This window comes from Lampetra planeri, chromosome 34 (assembly GCF_965212315.1).
Source record: "Lampetra planeri chromosome 34, kcLamPlan1.2.h2, whole genome shotgun sequence".
In the NCBI taxonomy this organism is placed as follows: Eukaryota; Metazoa; Chordata; class Hyperoartia; order Petromyzontiformes; family Petromyzontidae; genus Lampetra; species Lampetra planeri.
This window is the reverse complement of record NC_136140.1, coordinates 8,885,800-8,910,581: the sequence shown is the minus strand read 5'-3', so window position 1 is coordinate 8,910,581 and position 24,782 is coordinate 8,885,800. Positions and strand designations below refer to the sequence as shown.

At 50.8% G+C, this 24,782-nt stretch overlaps 1 protein-coding gene across 1 annotated transcript in view; it reads left to right on the top strand.

Annotated features, from left to right (window-relative positions):
• FBLN2 (fibulin 2) overlaps nucleotides 1-18,195 on the top strand; it is a 74,441-nt gene extending 56,246 nt beyond the window's left edge. The window contains exons 11-18 of the mRNA XM_078610667.1: nucleotides 526-663; nucleotides 1,054-1,197; nucleotides 1,383-1,511; nucleotides 1,964-2,089; nucleotides 7,539-7,658; nucleotides 9,539-9,670; nucleotides 15,086-15,209; nucleotides 16,620-18,195. Of these exons, the coding sequence (XP_078466793.1) occupies nucleotides 526-663; nucleotides 1,054-1,197; nucleotides 1,383-1,511; nucleotides 1,964-2,089; nucleotides 7,539-7,658; nucleotides 9,539-9,670; nucleotides 15,086-15,209; nucleotides 16,620-17,010 (1,304 nt within the window). The 3' untranslated portion in view covers nucleotides 17,011-18,195. The remainder of the gene's footprint in view (nucleotides 1-525; nucleotides 664-1,053; nucleotides 1,198-1,382; nucleotides 1,512-1,963; nucleotides 2,090-7,538; nucleotides 7,659-9,538; nucleotides 9,671-15,085; nucleotides 15,210-16,619) is intronic.
• Nucleotides 18,196-24,782: the final 6,587 nt, after the last annotated feature.

Below are 24,782 nucleotides of genomic sequence, written 5' to 3'. Positions count from 1 at the left end.
GTATTAATAGATATAGGACCATAAAGCTTGGAAAAATGTTGATGCCTTCCTGCTCGTATCATACGGTGTGTTGAGGTGCAGTTTGCATGAACCACGCTTTGTGTATATGTGTAAATATATATTGGATTATGGGGCATCCAGCCATATGATGTTGTTGCAGCCACCGATGTTTAACCAAAGTTTTAAGATGATGCTTGGTGGAGGTGGCCAGGTGGCTTAGATGTCAGAGCGCTGATCTGGCACTGCTGAGATTCTGGGTTCGAATCCAGAACCAAGTGCGATTTAATCGGGTTTTCTGCTCTAGTGAATTAATGGTTTTAGCCTGGTCACTAACGACATCAATGTGTGCCTCCAGCCAACCGCTCGCACTCACCCCTGCCTAGTGCTCCTCTTCGTAGCCCTAGACCTGAGCCTCTGTCTTGTCTGCGGGCCCGGGGCAGTTGCACCGCCTGCACACACTCCTTGATAGCTATGCCATTGAGTTTGAGCAAGTGATTGTGATCATTGCCGCTGCTCTCGTCGCAGATGTGGACGAGTGCTTGACAGGCAGCCACAGCTGCGGCCCCAGCAACGAGTGCCAGAACACGCAGGGCTCCTTCCTGTGCCGACCTCGAAATCACTGCGGAGAAGGTTTCACCAAGGACCTCGTGGGCAACTGTGCCGGTGAGCAGTGCGCCAGTGTTCCATCGTTGTCACCATCATCATTGCCATCATTGCAAAACTGTTAACACCATTGATATTCTAATCGTCATCATCATCAGCAGCAGCAGCAGCATCATGGAGCAGTGGCACAGTGGTTAGCGTACTGCGCTATGAACCTGGTGACCAGAGTTTGATTCCTGGCCTCGACTGATAAATCAGTAGCGAGTGACATCTGAACCCGTCCTGGGCCTCCCGTTTCACCAAACCCAGATTGGTGAAGTGTTGTCAAAGAACCACCACGGCTGAAATAGGATTGAGGAGGCCCTCGTCCGGCAGTGAATTGACAATGGGCTGCAAATGATCATCATAATAATTAATATTATTATTCATCGTCACCATCGTTCGCTTCAGACATTGATGAGTGCTCATCCGGCTCGGCGCCGTGCCGCCCTGGCTTCAACTGCATCAACACGGTGGGATCGTTCACCTGCCAGAGGACGCTCATCCTGTGTGGGCGCGGATACCACGCCTCCCCCGATGGAGTCCGATGCGTGGGTACGGCGACCACGTGTCACGCACACCACACACATGGGGCCAGATGCTTGGGTACGGTGACCGTGTGTCACGCACACACACTTCCGAGCACAAGCGTACGTGGGGTCGCGTTGCAGAACCGGCATCCACGGAAATTTTTTTATTTGCGCATTTATTTTGTCTTTGTTTTTTTCTTCTTTCCGGAGATGTGGATGAGTGCTCGACGGGCGTGCACACGTGCGGCGAAGACCAGTTCTGCCAGAACGCTCCGGGCACCTATCGCTGCGACTGCCGCACGGGCTACGAGTTCGACGTGCGAACGCGCGCCTGCGTCGGTGAGGGCGCCCGCGTTGATGCCAACCGGCACTGCTGCTATTGTCGGCCCGACTCACAAATGCACCCATAAGCCATCAGGATTTCTCCTATGTGTCCCTGGCAAGCCACCGATATGCACCTACACACCACCGGCACCCTTCCTGCCAGCATAATCGACAAGCCCCTGTATCCACCGACCCGAGTTCAGTTCCCGCTCACAGCCAACAACGGTGATGGATATCTGAACTGATCCTGGGCCTCCCCCTAGGTCAACTCAGCCTTAAATGAGTACCAGGGGCACTGTGTAAACATTTGCATTGGGGAGACAACGGCGGCCGGGCATGGTGTTGGCCACCCACCCCCTTGTGTGCCATGTTGGCCATCATAGGTGCTCGCTACGTGCTCGCTAGCAGCCCAGGCCCCAGCAGTCTGTGAAATGTTATTTTTATCTTTGTGTTTGTTTGCCCATCAGACGTTAACGAGTGCTGGAAGTACCCGGGGCGGCTGTGCGCACAGACGTGCGACAACACCGAGGGCTCCTTCCAGTGCTCGTGCGGCGAGGGATTCAGGCTGGCGGCCGATGGCAAGAACTGCGAGGGTATGCACACTCTCCACGAGGGGCCAGGAACCCCTGCCAGATCGATCCCGGGCCACCTCACCCTGGGCCATTAAACCCTCGTCACCCCGAGCCCAGCCTGGGCCACCTCACCCTCGGCCATCAAACCCTCGTCACCCCTAGCTCAGCCTGGGCCACCTCACCCTGGGCCATTAAACCCTCGTCACCCCGAGCCCAGCCTGGGCCACCTCACCCTCGGCCATCAAACCCTCGTCACCCCTAGCTCAGCCTGGGCCACCTCACCCTGGGACACTAAACCATCGTCATCCCTAGCCCAGCCTGGGCCACCTCACCCTGGGACACTAACCCTCGTCACCCCTAGCCCAGCCTGGGCCACCTCACCCTCGGCCATCAATCCCTCGTCACCCCTAGCTCAGCCTGGGCCACCTCACCCTGGGACACTAAACCTTAGTCACCCCTAGCTCAGCCTGGGCCACCTCACCCTGGGACACTAAACCTTAGTCACCCCTAGCTCAGCCTGGGCCACCTCACCCTGGGACACTAAACCTTAGTCACCCCTAGCTCAGCCTGGGCCACCTCACCCTGGGACACTAAACCCTCGCCACCCCTAGCCCAGCTTGGGCTACTCTTGTCTGTTCTAGATTTGAAGCTTTCGTGACTGCAAGGATTCATACTCTTAGGTTTTTTCGGTAAAGTCACGTAGGTAAAAATTAAAATTAATAAAAGTAAAATAAAAATGACGACGTTTCGGAGGCAACACAAGCTTCCGTCTGTATCAAGATACGGTGATCGTGCTGTGACGGTTCCACCTGAAGACGGAAGCTTGTGTTGCCTCCGAAACGTCGTGATTTTTATTTTGCTTTTATTAATTTTAATTTTTACCTACGTGACTTTACCGAAAAAATCTAAGAGTACTCTTTTCTGTTTTCACCTAACGCTGGGTACTCCAATTCTGCAATCCTGGTCACTCCTCGGCTATCACTGGGTCACTCTGGTTTTTGCCGCCCAACCCTGAACCACACCACCCTCTACGTATGTAACCATTCACCACTCCTCCCCCAGAAGTTCGATGGATCGACACAATTCAGCGCCGCGATATGATCCAAGAATACCTTTTTGCGTCTCATTTTCACTCTCTCTTTCATATTGTTTTTCATTTTGTTCAGACTCGTTTGTAACTCATCGTTTAATTTGTTCCGTGCTACGTGCACAATTTTACGCGAGCATCATAGGCGTAATAATTGACTTAGATCAATGAATCGCTGCATCATCACTTACTTACTTATCCTCACACAAGCCGAACTCAGTCTCCCTAGCAATATTAAAATAACTTGATTATCCAGGATTGCCACACTGAGTCCTAGGGCTTTTTTTCAGGAGGATTCTGCATTGCATTTTGTTTTAGTTCAAGATATTTTCAGTCAATTTCTGAGCATTTCTGACCTGTCATCCCTGAGACCCCAGGCCACTTTCCACTTTCTAGCCCGGTCAACGAGCCTTGAGTGACCGCGAAGCGACAGGGCGAAACATATACGGAATTTAAGGCATTATACATTTTTTTTCTACGATGGAAGATCAGCGGCGAGGTTTTTTTTCTTTTCTCTAACATTAATGCAGATCAGCAAAACGTTGTTTTTTATTATCGCGTGCGTACCTGTCGGAAGAAAAAAAAATGCCCTCATTTGGCGAGAAAATTCTCGCCGTGGTAAAGGTCACACGCGGGGCCAATGTGCCCTCGCAGCGACACCATTATATTATCAGCTGGCTTCTAGGCGGCATTACAACTTGCGTGAAAGAAAATCCCCTTTAGATGTAAATCATCGTGACCTTTTAGTCCGCCCCGGCGCTGCTTTATATCTAAACTAAATGTGGGCGACTTCTCGGTTGTCTTTAAACTCTTAAAAGCCTCGCCATTTCATTGTGAGTAAAACCGCGCCGCCGTGGTGACTCGGGCTCGCGCGCCTTGTTGTGACCCGGCGGCTGGGGCCCGTCGCGATGGCCATCCACCGCACGAGTTGTTTGAGGAAAACATCGTGGTCTCCAAGCGCCGACGTTGCCGCGCGTCGCTCAAGGAGCATGCGGGGAGAAAAATACAACTCGAAAACACACGAGATAGCCTCGTGGCGTTGCGTGCGCGCACGCGCGCGCGCGTACGTGCGTGCGCGCACTAGGCGACGTGTGTGATCTCGTGTTATGGTGCTTGTGTTTTGAGAAAAAATGTGTGGACTCGAGCAAAAAGGTGACGCGCGGAGTTGGTGATTGTGTAGAGGGATAGCTGAGTGAGTAGAGGGTTAGCTGAGTGTGTAGAGGGTTAGCTGAGTGAGTAGAGGGTTAGCTGAGTGTGTGGAGGGTTAGCTGAGTGAGTAGAGGGTTAGCTGAGTGTGTGGAGGGTTAGCTGAGTGAGTAGAGGGTTAGCTGAGTGTGTGGAGGGTTAGCTGAGTGAGTAGAGGGTTAGCTGAGTGAGTAGAGGGTTAGCTGAGTGAGTGGAGGGTTAGCTGAGTGAGTAGAGGGTTAGCTGAGTGAGTAGAGGGTTAGCTGAGTGTGTGGAGGGTTAGCTGAGTGAGTAGAGGGTTAGCTGAGTGTGTGGAGGGTTAGCTGAGTGAGTAGAGGGTTAGCTGAGTGAGTAGAGGGTTAGCTGAGTGAGTGGAGGGTTAGCTGAGTGTGTGGAGGGTTAGCTGAGTGAGTAGAGGGTTAGCTGAGTGAGTAGAGGGTTAGATGAGTGAGTAGAGAGTTAGCTGAGTGAGTAGAGGGTTAGCTGAGTGTGTGGAGGGTTAGCTGAGTGTGTGGAGGGTTAGCTGAGTGAGTAGAGGGTTAGCTGAGTGTGTAGAGGGTTAGCTGAGTGAGTAGAGGGTTAGCTGAGTGTGTGGAGGGTTAGCTGAGTGAGTAGAGGGTTAGCTGAGTGAGTGGAGGGTTAGCTGAGTGAGTAGAGGGTTAGCTGAGTGTGTGGAGGGTTAGCTGAGTGAGTAGAGGGTTACTTGAGTGAGTAGAGAGTTAGCTGAGTGTGTGGAGGGTTAGCTGAGTGAGTAGAGGGTTAGCTGAGTGTGTGGAGGGTTAGCTGAGTGTGTGGAGGGTAAGCTGAGTGAGTAGAGGTTTAGCTGAGTGAGTAGAGAGTTAGCTGAGTGAGTAGAGGGTTAGCTGAGTGAGTGGAGGATTAGCTGAGTGAGTAGAGGGTTAGCTGAGTGAGTAGAGGGTTAGCTGAGTGAGTAGAGGGTTAGCTGAGTGAGTAGAGGGTTAGCTGAGTAAGTAGAGGGTTAGCTGAGTGAGTAGAGGGTTAGCTGAGTGTGTAGAGGGTTAGCTGAGTGAGTAGAGGGTTAGCTGAGTGAGTAGAGGGTTAGCTGAGTGAGTAGAGGGTTAGCTGAGTGAGTAGAGGGTTAGCTGAGTGAGTGGAGGGTTAGCTGAGTGTGTAGAGGGTTAGCTGAGTGTGTAGAGGGTTAGCTGAGTGAGTAGAGGGTTAGCTGAGTGAGTAGATGGTTAGCTGAGTGAGTAGATGGTTAGCTGAGTGTGTGGAGGGTTAGCTGAGTGAGTAGAGGGTTAGCTGAGTGTGTGGAGGGTTAGCTGAGTGAGTAGAGGGTTAGCTGAGTGTGTGCAGGGTTAGCTGAGTGAGTAGAGGGTTAGCTGAGTGTGTGGAGGGTTAGCTAAGTGAGTAGAGGGTTAGCTGAGTGAGTAGAGGGTTAGCTGAGTGTGTGGAGGGTTAGCTGAGTGAGTAGAGGGTTAGTTGAGTGTGTGGATGGTTAGCTGAGTGAGTAGAGGGTTAGCTGAGTGAGTAGAGGGTTAGCTGAGTGAGTAGAGGGTTAGCTGAGTGTGTGCAGGGTTAGCTGAGTGAGTAGAGGGTTAGCTGAGTGTGTGGAGGGTTAGCTGAGTGAGTAGAGGGTTAGCTGAGTGAGTAGAGGGTTAGCTGAGTGTGTGGAGGGTTAGCTGAGTGAGTAGAGGGTTAGCTGAGTGTGTGGAGGGTTAGCTGAGTGAGTAGAGGGTTAGCTGAGTGTGTGGAGGGTTAGCTGATTGAGTAGAGGGTTAGCTGAGTGTGTGGAGGGTTAGCTGAGTGAGTAAAGGGTTAGCTGAGTGTGTGCAGGGTTAGCTGAGTGAGTAGAGGGTTAGCTGAGTGAGTAGAGGGTTAGCTGAGTGTGTAGAGGGTTAGCTGAGTGTGTGGAGGGTTAGCTGAGTGAGTAGAGGGTTAGCTGAGTGTGTGCAGGGTTAGCTGAGTGAGTAGAGGGTTAGCTGAGTGAGTAGAGGGTTAGCTGAGTGTGTAGAGGGTTAGCTGAGTGTGTAGAGGGTTAGCTGAGTGAGTAGAGGGTTAGCTGAGTGAGTAGAGGGTTAGCTGAGTGAGTAGAGGGTTAGCTGAGTGAGCAGAGGGTTAGCTGAGTGAGTAGAGGGTTAGCTGAGTGAGTAGAGGGTTAGCTGAGTGTGTAGAGGGTTAGCTGAGTGAGTAGAGGGTTAGCTGAGTGTGTAGAGGGTTAGCTGAGTGTGTAGAGGGTTAGCTGAGTGAGTAGAGGGTTAGCTGAGTGTGTAGAGGTTTAGCTGAGTGAGTAGAGGGTTAGCTGAGTGAGTAGAGGGTTAGCTGAGTGTGTAGAGGGTTAGCTGAGTGAGTAGAGGGTTAGCTGAGTGAGTAGAGGGTTAGCTGAGTGAGTAGAGGGTTAGCTGAGTGAGTAGAGGGTTAGCTGAGTGAGTAGAGGGTTTGCTGAGTGAGCAGAGGGTTAGCTGAGTGAGTAGAGGGTTAGCTGAGTGAGTAGAGGGTTAGCTGAGTGTGTAGAGGGTTAGCTGAGTGAGTAGAGGGTTAGCTGAGTGTGTAGAGGGTTAGCTGAGTGAGTAGAGGGTTAGCTGAGTGTGTAGAGGGTTAGCTGAGTGTGTAGAGGGTTAGCTGAGTGAGTAGAGGGTTAGCTGAGTGTGTAGAGGGTTAGCTGAGTGAGTAGAGGGTTAGCTGAGTGTGTAGAGGGTTAGCTGAGTGAGTAGAGGGTTAGCTGAGTGTGTAGAGGGTTAGCTGAGTGAGTAGAGGGTTAGCTGAGTGTGTAGAGGGTTAGCTGAGTGAGTAGAGGGTTAGCTGAGTGTGTAGAGGGTTAGCTGAGTGAGTAGAGGGTTAGCTGAGTGTGTAGAGGGTTAGCTGAGTGAGTAGAGGGATAGCTGAGTGTGTAGAGGGTTAGCTGAGTGAGTAGAGGGTTAGCTGTACGAAATTTCAACGTTGCTTTAATGTCACCCGATGCTGGCTCGACATTGCCTGTTCACTGGGCAATGCCTGCTAACGCCTGTCTTTGCGTGGCTCTTCATGGAAACTAGCAGAGCTTTTTGTTCGTCGAACATGCACATACATCCACTGAGATGCAGCGGACGTTCGGTTTTCCTTCGCGTTTCCATCTCGGGTCCAGGCGCTTCTTTCCCTCCCTTGCCACTAGGTGGCCCTCTTGTTCCACTCCCACGACCTTAACGCCGTTGAACGTCGTCCTCCTCCTCCTGCCCCCCCCCCACCGCTGTGTCACAGACATTGACGAGTGCTCCAGCGGCCTGTGCGGCCAGGAGTGCAGCAACACGTACGGCTCCTTCCAGTGCTACTGCCTGCCGGGCTACGAGCTCAGCGCCGCCGACCACACCACGTGCCAAGGTGCCGGCGCGCGAGCCGTGCCCTCTCCTCGCCGCGCCCCCATCCCCGCCTCACCACCGCTCACCTCGCCGCCCCCCCCCTCCGCCTCACCACACGCTCCTCACCGCGTGGTCCTCTACGCGTGTTCCTCACCGTCCTCGTGGCGTCCCCTTCCCATCCACCCCTCACCTCACCCTCCTCACCTCACCCTCCTCACCGTGTTCCCCTTCACCTCACCCCTCTCACCTCACCCCCCTCACCTCACCCCCCTCACCTCACCCTCCTCATCTCACCCCCCTCACCTCACCCTCCTCACTTCACCTCACCCCCCTCACCTCACCCCCCTCACCTCACCCCCCTCACCGCACACTCCTCACCTAACCCCCACCCACCTCACCCCCACTCACCTCACCCCCACTCACCGCGCCCTCCTTCACCGCAGCCTCCCTCACTGCACTCCTCACCGAGCACGTTTCTGTGCCCCAAGCCTCAAGAGAAATGTACCGGGTGGCCCAAAAGTCAGCACAAGTAGGGTTGCTTTAATTATTTTAACACTGGTATTAGCACATTTAATTGTTTGTTCCTTAAGTTAATACTTTCTCATTATTCGATGTATATATATATTTTCTTCTTCCTTTTCAGATGACATATACAATTTTAAACTGAATTGACTAAAGACGAACGGAATAAATTCACTTTGTTCTCATGTGCACTCAAGTACGAAAAAAAAGTCCTAAATTAATTTCAATATAGGATTCGTGCATGCATAAACACTAAGGGAATTAAGCTTGTCTTTTTTTTATTATAATAACCCTATGCATCTTGACTTTTGGACCACCCTGTATGTACTGTTTGTCCACCCAGAATATGTGTTCCTCCAGGAATATCTATATTCACTCCCACCGATGAAGCAATGGTGTTGCCATTCCTGTACCCAGGAAAAGGCTCGCCGAGTCTTGAGACTCTTCTTTCAGGAGGGTCCTGCCACATTGGAATGTTTGGCCAACTTTGATGATGAAATGCTGCCGAATCATCTGCTGCTACCACGAACGTTGTGTCACAATCCAGTGGCAGCGACAACGTCAGCGTCTGGTCAGGGCCCGTGAACGGGATAGGCTGGGGCCACGAGAGATGTACTGTACGTTGAACTTCTTTCGCACCGCACCTAGACAGCCGTGCTACTCGGACGGGCAGGGGAAGGACAACAAACTAAACACAAAAAGCAGTTCTAAGGAAAAAAATGTTAAATGTAGATTTATAAGTGCATAGCTCCAGTGGCTTCCTAATATCGGAAGGAAGAGCGTTCCAGATGGCCATCTGAAAGCGCGCGATGCGGTAACCGTCCTGATTCAATGGCTCGCCAAAATTCGCTGCGAGGATGACCGGAGTTCGCGTGATGGTTTATGAGATCAGGGAGGTATTGTGATGATCTCTGGGTTTGTAAATTATTCACTTATCAGATCGTGGTTTCCCAGAATACCTGCAGGCAGGTGGGAGACGCCTCCGTGCTGAGCTAGCAGAGATCCCTGTGGCTCCAAACCGGCATGTCATGTGGGCGATAGCTATGATAATGTAGATTCATGATGGTGTTGATTGATGACGACGATGACGACGATACTAAATGATCTTGATCAATTACGATGTTGGATAATTAGACTGATGATGATTGTGATCATTGTGTTGATGATCATGACATTGATAGATGATGACGTTGATAAATGTTAACGTCGGTGGGGGTGGTGGTGGTGGTGGTGATGACGATCAATACGATTGTGTTGACGATTGAGATTTACATGTATAAACTAAGAGGATAATGATTACGACGAAGGCGATTTTATTGCTGTTGGTGATGGCGACGACGACGATGACGACGTCAACATGCACGGCGTCTCTCCATGTAGACGTGGACGAGTGCTCGCTGCCCGAGGCGGAGGGGCTGTGCGCGTTCCGCTGCGTGAACACCGAGGGCAGCTTCCAGTGCGAGTGCCCCGACACTGGCTACACCCACTCTCCCAACGGACGAGGCTGCCGAGGTGAGGTCGCTGCCACTCTGCCTTGCCACGCGGGGGCCCATGGAGTGTGACCCAACATGCCTCGAAATGAGGCCACGTCGCCCCAATAACCCGATCCCTCCACTGGCTCCTAAAGCAATCAAATCAACTTACATCACACTCACAGTGTGCAAGCACCTACATTAACTCGGACGTGCCTACCTCTCCATTGTCATCTCACTCTACACCCGTCCACGCACTCTCCTACCTCTCCCCTCTCATCTCATTCTATCCCCCGCCACTCTCTCAAATCTCTCCCCTCTCATCTCATTCTATCCCCCACCACACTCTCCTATCTCTCCCCTCTCATCTCACTCTACCCCTCAACCACACACTCTCAAATCTCTCCCCTCTCATCTCATTCTACCCCCCACCACACACTCTCCTATCTCTCCCCTCTCATCTCACTCTACACCCCTCCACGCACTCTCCTACCTCTCCCCTCTCATCTCATTCTATCCCCCGCCACTCTCTCAAATCTCTCCCCTCTCATCTCATTTTATCCCCCACCACACTCTCCTATCTCTCCCCTCTCATCTCACTCTACCCCTCAACCACACACTCTCAAATCTCTCCCCTCTCATCTCACTCTACCCCCCTCCACGCACTCTCCTACCTCTCCCCTCTCATCTCACTCTACCCCTCAACCACACACTTTCCTATCTCTCCCCTTTTATCTCACTCTACCTCTCAACCACACACTCTCCACTCCAGCAACAGGTTTACTTGACCCCTGCAGCTACTGGTGGCTGCTACATTCACGACAATGTAAAATAATAGTTTTTCTTGAATCGAATCTTGACCCTGAATCGGGGCGAATCAATTGAATCGCTGGAAGTCAGTGGATCATTCATGAAAATTAAGATGATTGTTTTTTTTTATCAATGTATGTATGTTGAACGCCTTTCGTACCATACATAGCCAACCGTGCTAATCGTAGGTGTGGGAGGAAGGACAGACTAAATTCAAAAGCAGTTCTAAACAAATGAGTTTTCAATTGAGATGATTTACAAGTGCATAGTTCCGGTTGCTTCCTAAAGTCGGAAGGAAGAGCGTTCCAGACGGCCGCAGAAATACGCCTGAAAGCGCGCGATGCTGTGACCGTCTTTGTTCGAGAAGATGCTGTGGGAATGCAGGTAGTTCTCGTGGTGGTTTGTGCTTTGCGTGATGGTTCATCAAATGCCCTTTCACGCCGGGGCGTATCAGAACGGGTGACACGCGACAAGCGACTTCACATCGCATTCGAAAGGGCACCCCCGGTGGCAGCTGTCCCTGCGCAGCACACGGTGACTATGGACTTGGCCCGCAAGTGGACACTAGTCCAGCAGTAACGGGGGGTGGCGGCGGTGATTGCTATAAGTATGTATGTATGTTGAACTTCTGTCGCACCGTAGAGTTAGCTAATCGGAGGTGCTGCCCTTGTAATCCCAAATGAGTAATTTGCCTTCCACCCCTGGTAGCTACAGTACAGGTGAACATCAGAGAGGAGCTGGAGAGGCTGGGGGGTGGGAGGAGGTTGAGGGGGAATGAGCCGGGTGAGTGGCGTGGGGGCATGAGGGTTGCTCGCTTGGGTAGATTAGTGTTGGGGTGAAGTGGCTGGAACGGCGGTGGGGATGAGGAGGAGATGGGGGGGGGTGTTGGCTAGATGCAGGAGTGGTAATAATGGTGCCTGTACGGGAGTTGTGTGCGTGTGGGGAGGGCCAGTTGAGAGATTGGCTGTGGAGGCACGGCGGCGGCGGGGAGGAGGGGGGGGGGTAAAGGGAGGATGTTGTGGCAGGTGATGGACTAGGTGAGCGTCGTCGCGTGGTGCGATCCTGCCACATGATACACCGCGCCGTGTGTGGCTCCCGCTTCAGCTCACCCCCTGCCCCCCCCCCTGTTCAACGTGCTGTAAATTGCCTAAGCGCCCTATTAAGCCCTCCTCGTGTGTCAATAGCCCGAGTCACTTACTGCCCTGACTGTAACTGGCAGTGTAATGATACCCCCGCGCAGCGAATACAAAGAAAGTTACGTGTGTGTGCCAAGCTTCATAAAAAAGTAATGTTATTATTATAATACGTTAAAAAGCTGGAAAAAAACGACACTTACGATTAGCTTTTAAAAAAATTGTCAAGGTGCAGCCCTGCAATTACGTGGCCATGCTTCTGATGGTTGTATGGCCTCTAGTGTGTATTTGGCCTACTCTTCCACGCTTGTCAGATATCATAAAAGCGGTTACATTACCCACGATTTACCCCACCACATACGATCTGCCGATTGCCTAACACTCATTAACATTGCTGGGTGGACAGAGGAGAGGGGGGGGGCTTTTTAAGAAACTTGCGGCAAGTTCTTTCAATTACTGCGCCACGGAATCGAACCGGCGACCACCGAATTGCAAGTCTGGTGCGCCAACCATTACACAACGGTAACACCCATGCTGTTAGTTTATCCGCAACACATCGAGCTGATTTGCCTTACGTTTAAATGAAAACTGAAAACGCACGCTTAACGGCATTGTTTTATTTAAAATGCCATCGTCTTGAGCATGTCCAAAAAAAAAAATGTAAAAAAAAAACGCATTGTGCGAAATCTGAGATTATAACCTGAAACCAAAGAGCCTGTCATTGTGATGGTATCAGAGGAAGTGTTGGCTTGTGATAGCGGAGAGATAAAACAGGCACAACATCTGCACGGCATTCCAGATTCCCCGCGAACTGGAAAGGCCATTGACGCAGCGCGCCCCTGCGAAGGGCGTAATAAACCTGTCGTGGGCAGACACAACACCACGAAGTCGTTGCCACCCGTTGCCCGCGCCGTCCTTGGCCTTCCCCCCCCACCCCCCTGGCCGCGAGACGGGCGATGATTTATGCGCCGGTGTGGCTGTCGCGTACGACGCGCAGCGATGGAAAGTATTGCACGTCCGCGGTTAAACGAAAAAAAATATTACAGCCGCGGGAATGTGGCCGTAGCTAGATAGTTTGCGCGCAAAATGCAAATCGGGCACTCTCTCTGTTTAATGATGAGAAAGCTCAGCGAGGTTGGGAAAATACGTGCAGGTTGTGGAAACAAACTCTTTTGAGTCGGTGGTCTAGACAAGACTGGAAGCATTGTGCACGCAATGTGGTGGTCAGATCACACGCGTGCAAAGCATGATGGGAGTCCTAAAACGAATAACTATGACTATTTACTAAACTAAACTGTTTTTTTATTTTACTAGGTAAGCTTCACTGAGTCATCTTTCTCTTTTAAAGAAATGGCCTGGCCACAAATGACAGCTCAACGAAGTGGCTTATCATGTGGAACAGTACAGCAACCAAATACTCTTAACGCATGTTTCTAAATGTGGAGGGATAATCCGGAGAACCCGGAGAAAAATCCATGCGATCAAGGGGGAGAATATCCACTCGAAATATACAGACGTCAGGGTCGGGATGGAACCCACGACCTCCTGTATACCAAGTGAAGTATTTAACATCTCACCACCGTGGTGCCCCACTGTGAGGGTCTTGCCTTCGAGCTGTTTGTGTGCGACGCACCTTTGCTAGCTCTAGTTCAGGCGCGCACTGGCAAATGCGCATCGGAGTCCTGATTGAGTTAAGCGCTGTTCATAAAGGTTAATATGAACATGTGAACATGGGTGGAGCGGTGGTTCAATGGTTAAAGTTGAGTTCCCAAGTTTATGCTAATTAGCCAGGTGAGAATTCCAGAGGGCAGGAATGTCTGATAGTCTAATTTGCAACAGTGACCTGGGGTATTAGTCTACTCATAAGGGAGGCAATTATTGCTGCTGTGTATAATCCCAGTTGAGTAATTTGTGGATAATTTTCAAATTTGGCAAAAAATTTGACCGCCGACGCTGGCACACGATGGTCCACGATGGTTACAATCTTTGGCTAATGAAATCAGGGAAATCTTGAACGGGCACTGCGATGCAGACGGCGTGTCGTCGTATTGTTACGGTCATTACACAGCGCAGTGATAGCCAGGGCGGCCGCTGGGATTCGAACCGCGAACCTCTGCAACAAGCAGGGACCACGTCACCACCCGTGATTCACGAAACGCTCTGTTGTGACCCGAGTTGAATCCCAGCCACGGCTATCACGTCAGTGGCGGGTGCTCTCTGCATCGCCGGTCCTGTGCTGCCCCATTCTCCTCCTTCACAAACGTGCATTCCCCAAAAGTGGGGAAGTATGGTCGAATGAGCGCACGTGACCAACACGGAATGGCGCGGCCGCCATCTAGCAATGGATTCAACACGGCTGACGATGATGATGATGATCTCTAGCTCTCAGCCAGAGCAAGCTGGATGCTTGAGGGTATGGAGGCTATGACGTCAAACTGCGTTCAGTGACAGCGTTGTCCAATAAATGCTGGCGAGGGGAGGATGGAGGGACCTGCCCTTGGGCAGGAAACTTCAAAGAAACGTAATAAAGCAAACCGCGTGAGGTACGACAACTACTCAGAAGGGCGGGGGGGGGACGGTGGATTTCATAATCGGGCGACTTCTTCGCCTTCGGCAGGTGGCACAGCAGCAGCAGCAGCTGCAGCAGCTGCAGCAGCACACCTGGACAACTGAGACAAACGCTTTCAGGCGCCGAGCAATGGAGAGCAAGTGGACAAGCACCAGCGATTTAGCTGCAGTGCCGAAAAGCTGCGATGATAGCCTTGATTATTCCCAGGTCTGCCTCGTGCAATGGTAGAATGGTCCGTGCTCCCACGCTCCCAGTAGGCAGCTTCCAATCTGCCACGCGTCTTCAGCAATGTTGAGGAATGGTCACGATTCACGTTTTCGCGACTTCCATTTTCTCTCGTGTCATTTGCACCCTCTCATTTGTATTGCGTTTTTATTGCCCTGTCTCGCTTGCACATTTTGCTCGCGCAATTTGCTCTGAACGAAACGTTTGCATGAAGAGTCCACGAATTCATTATAAAGTATCTGGCTGGCACGCTTGCGATTCGACCAGCGCACCGCGAGCGCGAGATTCAATTTCAACCGACGAATCGATGCCTCGTCACGCTCCTAACACGTAGGCGAATGCCTCGAGTCTGAACGAATGACATCGCAGACGATAACGATCGGCCGAGATAAAATTCGGCTGCGCGTGGCACAGGCCCTGCTGTCGGCCGGTGGCACAGCCGGCACGTCCCTCCCGAGTGATCTCAGTGCAACCGGTTGCACTGAGATCCGGAAGGGATCCGGTGCAGGGCTACAAAGATAGAAATTGGACAGAGACAGGGGGGCCCATTGAACCCTTTCCCGTTCCCAGACGTCTGCGGGTTGCAGGGCGGGTGTCCCGTTCACCTATCAATCTTTGAAGGCGATAGCGGCTCAGCGTACATTTTATTTAGAGAGGCGTAGCGCCGTTGTTTTAAAAAAAAAACGTTGGACTCACTGCCGCTCTTCCCGCTCTGCAGACGTGGACGAGTGCGCGCTGGGCAGCCACAACTGCTCCTCCGACCAGACCTGCTACAACATCCAGGGCAGCTTCCGGTGCCTTTCCTACGACTGCCCGCCGAACTACCGCAGGGCGTCGGACACGTGAGTGTGCGAGCTAACCCGAGATTGTACGTGCGCACGTGCGTGTGCACCTGTGTGATCTGTGGCTCCTTTTGTCAGTCTGATGGGGCATGCGGGCCTCCCCGCGCCTTACGGGTCGTTGGGGGCTGTTTATTGACGCGTGTTTACCCGGGGAAGTCCTCAGGAGGGTGCTGCCAAGTTTTCAGTCCAGGTTGATGATAATTATCGCTACGTGTATATATTCCAATCGAGTACATCGTGGGTCAATTTTTCTTCTACTTGGCAAAACGTCGGACCGCGACGCCAGCAGACGATGGCCCACTTTGGCGAATGTCCTGCTGCGAAGCAGACGGCGCGTAGTATTACGGCGAATAGTACACCCCGCTGTGTTCATGAGGCCGGCCGCTGCATTCGAACCGCGAGCCTCTAGAACAAGCGGCGAACGCGCTACCGCATGGGGTCACATCACTTTACAGTGCTGGGCGTTGTGGGTTATTAAATGTAGGGAGCAGTATGCGATGAACAGAGTACAGCAATACTTTGCACTTTAGTCTGGTTAGGGACCAGAGCATGGACGAATATCAAAGCAGAGCCGTTATTCAGCTTGCAAATTTATTTTGGCCGGCGAAAAACGTACATGCAAATAACTACAGTAAATATAGAAACGTACATGCAAATAGCTACAGTAGGTATATAACACATGCGCACGAAACCTAAATAAATAGAAATTAAATAAAAATTAACAATAAATAAACAAAAATAAAAAAATAAACCAAACTAAATATATAAACAAAATTATACCTTAAAATGTTTTTATTCCTGCGTAAGTAATCACTGTAGTAACTATGCATTGTTTCCAGTATAATCACAGAAATAAGTAAATTATTAATAATATATGAATAAACACAAATATATGAGATGCTCACTGAATGACTTCTATTAAAAAACAAAAGAGATGGCGCGTGGCGTGAAAGTCGCGGAATGTTTGGGGATGAAATCGTACGAAAGAGGAAAGCCGCGTGGACGAAATGTGAAATGTGGTGATAGTTGAAAACGGCCGAAAGAGCGAAGCGACGAAAGTCAAGTGGACGAAAGTCAAGGTGTCGCTGTACAGGGCAACAATGGATGTATTTTCCTGCAATGCCCTCTGCTGCCACCTTAGCCCCCTGAGCAACCTAAAGTTCAGATACAGGCTTGGAAAAAGGTTAGGACATTTGGTCATTAAGAAAAGTGCACACGGTGCTAGTTTTTCATCCAAGCACTATTCCGAGGTATATATGTATGTTGAAGTTCTTTCGCACCATACCTAGCCAACTGTGCTAATCGGAGGTGCACATTTTGAATGTATGCTCGTTGAACTTCTTTTGCACCGTACGTAGCCGTTCCTGCTCACCAGTTCTCTCACCACCCTCCCATGCTTGACCCCGAAAGGCGCTGCGAGCGGATCTCGTGCCACGACTACCTGGGCTGCGCCGACGCTCCGGCGCGCATCTCCCACTACGCGCTCACGTTCCCCGACAGCGTGCGCACGCCCGCCAACATCTTCCGCATCGGGCCCTCGCCGGCCTTCGCGGGCGACAGCATCCTGTTGTCCATCCCGTCCGGCAACGAGCTGGGCTACTTCGCGACGCGCAAGCTCAACTCGCACACGGGCGTCGTGATGCTCCGACGGCCCGTCGTAGGCGGAGCGCACGACTTCCTGCTCGAGGCGGAGATGAAGCTCTTCCGCCAGGGCACGGTCACGAGCTTCGTGGCCAAGATCTTCGTCTTCATCACCACCAGCCCCTTCCCGACGCACACCACCACGTACTTTCTGGAGTAGCCGGCCGGTCACCCTCGGTCGCTCTCTGATGAGCCGTCCACCGTGCCCGGCGGTGGTTAGGGGATGAGGTGGGGGGGGGGGCGGCAGCTGTCGGATGTGGGAGGATGAGGCCGCGGGGATGAGCTCGGGTGTACGGAGAGCAACAGTTGTCCACCCGGAGAGGGATGAAAAGTTCTAATTGGTGCTCGCGATCACCGCTGGGGGGGGGGGGGGGGGTGGGTGCGGGGGGTGAGTTTTATCCATCCATCTAGCGTCATCCTCATGACCGAGGGTCGATGTGCATGACAGACGAATAACCATCTACGACGATCGTCGGCGTCTCTCGTCGAGAGTCCGACTGCTCACGCTGTGCCACCAGCTGATCCGCTCCGTCCTCTTGCCCTCTGTCCCTTCGGCCCTTGACCGTGACACGAGTGAGCAATGTGGGCGAGTGAGCGACGTGCAACGATAGTGGGGGAGATTACGTCGACCCCTCCGATGCAAGAGAGAAAATAAATGCCCTTCGTCTATACTCACTTTAGAAAAAAAACTTTATCTGTATCTTACATTTTTTTTACTAAAATTAACACAACTTTTTTTTACATTTAAAATGTGAAAAAAAACAGGCATGAACCTAGGACTGTATTTGTTGTGGAGCCTGAGGAGGGAAGTTGTGTTTATACTGTGGTCGCCGCGGTATGGCGATACTGTGATACATCGTACGGTACAAGATCAACGATAGTCGAATTGTCCGCTTTTTAAAATGATCGTCACATGGTGATTTATTTTTTGTCCATTTTACTTTTTATATATGTGTATTTTATTTCTTGACAAAATACGTCTGGAATAACAATAACTGACGTTCGTGGTAGCAATTCGGAATTATCCATTAATAAATTGACGGTACGGTTGTTATATGATGTCGTCGTTATAAGTAATCTTACATCGTTGGATGTATTACCGTAGCGCATCGTGAAAAATAATAACGTGGACAACACGATCGAGTTTGAATGGTGGCGTTTTCTGGGGAGGGGTGTGGGGATTGTGAATGTGGATCCAGGTTTTCCGGGTCTGGGAAGGGGGGGGGCGATTGTCGGATAAGTAGGATAAGGGAAGCTGGCTTCGTGTCGTAGGGGAAACTCAAATGTAAGGAAATGAGCAAAAATATTTGGACCAAAGCAATAAAAACGTTGACTAATTGTGTAACCCGCGCTGGTTCATCGTACGCTCCTGTTTGTGCAAACGTCCACATCAATCACACGGTCTCGCCGTAGCTCTGTGCTCGTGATCCCCAAGTCGGATGCACGAGCTTCACGAGCCTGGCGTCCCATCGCCGATCTCCATCTGGAAAGCTCAAGATGACAGCTGCTTGTTTCTCCTTGACTATGTCCGCCCCAGTTTCACCCCCACTGTTACCGACGTCGCCTCGGGAGACGAAGAGTCCACTAGGATCTTTCACAGAGCAGCGCGGCCATTCATGTTGCATAACAGGCCCGTGGAAGTGGAAGTCACAGAACTGCTTCTGAGATCTCTTCAAGTGATTGACCTCTGATCCTAACTCAGCAAGGGGGCAGCGCTTCCACGCCCGCTCTGCCACCCAGAAAAAAGTTTGTCTCGTGACAGTAAAAACGACAAATTGATTTAATTATCAGAGCTGGAATTTAGGCAATTTACCTGCAGAACCAAAATGTGATGCGATGGTTTTTATTTGTGCAGTGGATTGGTGACCGGGCTGAGACCATCGGCTCTCTACGCTCGACAGCCCCTGTTTGATCAAACATGGGATCGAACCCAAACATGGGATCGAACCCAGGCTCTCGGCGGTGCAAGCTCATCCGCCCGTTGTAAGCTTACACGCGCCATCATCGCTGGGTCTTTGCGGTGGGGTGCCTTCTAATATTTATTTTTTATTATTATTATTCTAACACAGCGCCTCCCAGCATTTCGCTTACCGAATTGTCGGTGGGAGTTGATAGCGATCAGGGGATCAGGCTACCCGTGTTCCCGTGTGGTGTGTCCGGTGCAGGTAAGTGTGCGATAAGCCCGATTCGCGAGCCCGATTGCGAGCACACCAGCCGCATACGTCCCCAACGGCCGTTGAGCTGAGAACAGGCGTCAACTGGAGCCCTATCTGTCGCAGCTGCTGCTCCGTATCGTTGATTTTCTGGGGGGGGGGGGGGGTCACCTGGTCGCTGGGGAGGAAGGTGACTCTGAGTTCACGGCAGCAACAGGATCCACGCTGGCAACTCGCAAGCAATAAGCGAAGCTCATGCAGAGTGCGAGAATGCACTGGGGCGATGATATTGATAACGCGTCCGTTGGCACAGCTGAGGTTGTTGGACTCCGATGTCACTCCGCGTGGCGTATGTTAAGCGAGCCCCTGTCCTGTGAAGACGTTTAAGCCAAGTGTTTATAAAGTACGTGTGCAGCCATTAGTTGTGTCTGGTCAATCCACTGCTAGATCGAGGGCTTCATCGCACCGATCGGGTTGTGGGAGTTGTTTGACCATACTTCACCACACTGGGTCAGTGGGAGCGCAGGTTGGTGAAGGCGTGGGAGCAGAAGATGTTCGGGCACAGACCCGGCAGCACAGCAACCGATTTTGCAGCGCTGCCCTTTTGCTGCCCACAACGTGGTCAGGTTACATCTGCACAACGCCTATAACACCTGTTGTGTCATCTAACCTTGACGTACAAATCATGCCTATCATCACCATCGCCATCACACGGCAGGAGACGTCACATTGAGCACGGCCATACATCCATCACACGTGAAGCCAACAACGCTCGCTGGCATGTTTATATAAAACACGAGGTGGGGGGAGAGGAAAAGGAGCGGCCAGGTTGGGTGAGTCGGGGGGGTTGGTTGGGGAAGGAGCTGTGGAGGAGGGCAGAGTGGTGGAGGCGGGAGGTGGTGGCGGTGGTGGTGGCGGCGGTGGTGGCGCTTGGGTACGCGGTGTGGCTGGGGCTGCAATAATTAAGGCCGATGATTGATGGGAGCTGTTCGAGGCAGCGTGCCCTGAGACTCAAGGACCCGGAGCCGGAGATCCTTCATCTCATTAAATTACACCGCGGATTGTTGAACGAAAAAATAAAAAATATTAACAGACACTACCTCCCCCCCCCGCCCCAACACCCCGCTAACGTTCACCTGTGCTCCAGAAGTACGTGGTGGTTTTGGGGAACACAAAGGACGACTTGAGAAGAGTTCGTCTGGAGCTCGACTCGCAACCCCTGCGGGGCATGCTTCGAGTCCTCGTGATTTTTGGCGAATGATACAAAAAAATGTATAATAATAAAAAAAATACAATAACGTCGATTTGTAAATCTACGGCTCCGACACCGCCGCACGCGGTGTCCGCTCGCCGATTCTGGAGCGATACTGTAGAGGGCCACTCGGAGGAGCGAGGAAAACTTCGGACGACTACTGGACGTGCGTCAGTTGAACACGGAGGCTTTCGCGACCAATATCATCCATCTAACCCCAAAAATAAGTAATATTTAAAACTTATTTTATTAAAAACACGCTTTAATGAAATGTTCCGTACGAGTAATTGGCAGAACTCCACGACTCCAGAAAGTGGCCGCGAAGCTTGCCATAACGTAAGGGGCCGTGGTGATTTACAGCCAACGTCAGTTGAGCGTGGACAATTATAGCCAAGCCGAAACATAACATATAAAAAATATTGTTTTAAAATATTTTCTTTTATTTTTTATGATAGAATATAGCATTGTCATCAGTATGACATAAGTATACCAAGTTTGCAGTCGATACCACATTGGGAAGTGTGTTAAAATTGAGTTACAAGATTTGAGGATACGACAACGACAACAGAGTGAGTTAAATAAAATCGTGTGATAATAAATAAACTCTATGATGGACGACTGGATATTTGTGGAATTAGAAAGCTTCGAAGCTCATCAAATAAATTATCTGGTTCTGATTCCGAGCGGGATGGCAGCAGCAGCCACGCGGAAAGCCGGCACCACATCCCCCCTCATCGCCCCCACCCCTCCCCACGAAGCTCTGCGGTCCTCTATATATGAAGGTGTTATCAGTCAATTCATGAGTTGTTACACATTGGAGGTAACCGGGGCACCCGCAGAAAACCCACGCGTGCGAGGTGAGAGCACTGTATTCTCTCCCTATGGAAGCAGTGGCGTACACATTTGCTGTACTGCCTTCGTAATCAGACAAGCCAGGGTATCACACACCTCGATGCCCACGCGAAGGGAGTTTCAACCCTCGCTGCTGCCTCCACAGCGCTGGATCAACTTGCAACTCGACGCCGCCGCTGCACCTCCGATTAGCACGGTTGGGTGCGTACGGTGCGAAAGAAGTTCAACATATTTATGCATTAATTATAGGTCACGTGCATGGCCACCATGATGACGATGACGACGACAATTGCGATGCTCCATTGGAACCTGATTTGCCAGTAAAAAATATGATAATTGTTTTTTTACCCTTTTATCTGGCAACAAAACAGATACCTTTTTTTGGCGTCATCTGGTCCAACACCATGTGAGACTAGGCTCTAAGGAAAGCTGTCTCGGGTGTGGACCAATCAACTTCAAGGACAGTGCATACATTATCAGAGTTATGTTTTTTGTTTGCATTATGACTGCAGGTATTGTGGTCTATGTAAACTATGACTCCTTGTAAAAAAGGTGTCAGTTTTCTTGCCAGATAAAAGGGTAAAAAAACAATTAATTGCGATGCTGTCCCAGATTGATCACTGACAGTGCACGAGCTCCCCAGCTTGGGAACTCTCCACGGTAATCATTTACAGCTCCTCGACTCCGCGTCAAGTCCGCTATGCATAGTCACAATCGTCGTCGTCATCATTGCCATCAGCCATGTTCTATCCACTGCTGTGATGAAGGCTTTCCCAAGCCGCCGCCATCTCTCACGGTCCCGCGATGCGACGATTCGTCCAGCACCTGCACGCGAGCTGATTTCCTCTCTGGATCTCAGCGGTGGATGTCCATCTGCCCTATTTTTGGCTGCCACTCCCAAGTTAGTCTCGACCCACCCATCCACTCACTCTTCTGGACGATCAATATGATGTCTCTAACTTGAGTGTGTTCGCGAATTCACGTGATTCTCCAGCTGCGTAGTCGACCTTTTTAAAACTTAACAAACAGCAATTTTGACCAATTATTTTAAACGAGCATTTTTCTTCGTGGCAGAGGGAAACGTAAGAGTCCTAGGAGGAGGAAAAAAATCCACCACGCAATCTTTGCAAGGGATAACGGTCAAGGATCCACACGGGCAGATTCACGAATCATTCGCCGTGCAGTGCTTGTACTTCAACCGCAGCCCAGCGAGTCTGGGAGTTCATTCACAAATATCTGTGCGATCCACCGACCCTTGCCCGCGACGCGCTTGTCTCGGCAGGCGTCCGCCACGCGCCACGCGCCACTGTAACGCGCAGAGTAAGCGTCGCAGGGCGGGACAGACGTTGCCTTCGCGTGTCCCTCCACGTTCCTGCTCGCTCTGCCAAGCCTCACTTGTCTGACGCTCCAATTCACAGTCTGCCTGGGCTTGAGGTCTCCATGGGTTATTTTTCAACCCCTGGGTGGAAGGGCGCGGAGACGTGTTCTGGAGTTCAGCCCCAGACACCTCCAATGGAATTATAGGCTCTGTGTATAATGTTCCACTTCAATACCTTAGTTTAAAGTAGTAAACAAAAAAATATCGCGACGGTTGGGGGGGGGGGGATACTTTCCAGTACTCAGCCATGGACAGCTCCAACTGATATGTTGCCCTGTGTATAATGTGTCCATCACATTTAAATGAGATTCCAATTGGAATCAAATATTGGAGGGACATGCTATTACCAAATTAATAAAACAAATTGGAGGCGAATGGGACCACGGTGGCTAGGAGATGTTAACTACCTCGCCAGGCATGCAGCAGGTCGTGGGTTCTATCCCGACCCTGACACTTGTATATGTGCATGTTCTCGCCGTGGTCGTGTGTATTTTTCTCTAGGCCCTCCGGTTTTCCCCTCCACATTTAGAAACGTGCGTTTAGAGCACGTGGCTGCAATAAATGTCCACGTGATAAGCCACCTAGTTGAGCGGTCATTTGTGGACAGGTCGCTTCTGAAAAAAAAAGCTACGTAGCTCAGTGGGCCTTACCTGGTAAAATAAAAATTGTTTAATCGAATTCGGTAAAACAAAATTCAATATTTCACTGTGTGGTGAATACGAGACATTTCTTAATAAATAATGAGTCACGAAGCAGTCGTTAAAGAGCCGCATGCGGCTCTGCAGCCGCAAGTTGCCGACCCCAGGCTTGGGGGGGGGGATTGTGGGGGGGCACTGCGGCGTGTGGGGTGGCAGCAGCGCCGGTTAATCCGAGTAGCAAAAGTAGCTACAAATGCTACGGGCCCCGCACTTTCAAGGGCCCCGCGCTAAATGCTTTCAAGCTATCAATTCCGGTTCAGTGATTCTTCACTTGCTCTATTACTAGAGTACTATACTGCCTTCAACTTTTATGAACGACTGGGTGTTTAATAAATACAATTACTTTGCTATGCAAGTAAAACATGTATGTGTTTTATTATTTGCGTGTGTGTTTTTATTATATTTAGGACCCCTTTATAACATATGCCACAGGCCCAGCACAAGCTTAATCCGGCACTGGGGTTGGGGCGGTTAGTTTCCGGAGCTAAGCCTCGGACAGCTCCGGATGATGTTAGCCCCTGGGTGTCTCAAACTTTAAGGGCTTTGGGCCTCCCCCGTGAGCTGCCACTGGCAGGCAGCTCAGACGCGCTTTTGTTGTGCTCGCTGCCCTTGAACTCGCTGTCTCTGTGCCAGCGGCCGACCTGGCGTGCATTCTTCGGTCCTGTCGGTACAGGGGTCTCAGAGCGGACGACGCAACGCAACGCACCGGACCTGGCACTGACCAACGAGCTATTAATTAAAAGCGAAGAGGGCCAAAAATGAAAAAGAAAAAAAGGTAGACATTTCACGCATACGCCATACGGATGATGATTATTATTGTTACGCAACGCTCTCCAACGTGCACTTGTTGACGGGAAGTATTTAATTAGGCCGGACGGAAAACGACGGGCAGCTGTCAGAGAGGAAAAAAAATAATCCCTTTGCATTTTTACAAATAGTACGGTACTTTAAGTAATTATGTTTTCGCGTCGTCAAGTTTTGGGTAACAGTTTGATCAAAGTGGCCGCTTTTGAATTGGGTCAGTGTCTACTCGCTACACAGGTTCATAGCACAGTTTAAACAATAAATAAATATTGGATCAACTTTTAGGAGAGTTATCATGTGGATCCTCCCTCCCCCTCTCCCACCTCCGACAGAGAGACAGACATAGGGAGAGCACGCGAATGCATTGATCAATTCGACAAGTGTTTTGCTGAAGAGTCACCTTCATTCATGTCCGTGGAATATTGTGCGTCTTATAAATTGCATCATTATAATTACCGTCCTCATCGGGGAAGCACAGCAAGAATGAATGCACACATGCTTTCCTTCTTAGTTGCAAAACATGGGAAATACGAGTGTGTCGGCATCAGACACAATGCACTTAGACAGACGCTTTGTCACCCAGGATGTAATGAATAGCGTCATCGTCATAACGACGGCATTAATAGTTATTTTGAGTCACGTATTACTATATCATTGTAAGCCGAACTAGGACATTTGGGCAGTTCACCAGCGTTGAATCAAGCGAGCCTGACTGCTGATGAGACACTGTGTGTCGAACCGGGTCTAGGGTTTTGCTTGGGTTGAATCAACGCTGCTGAAATTATACACTCCCAG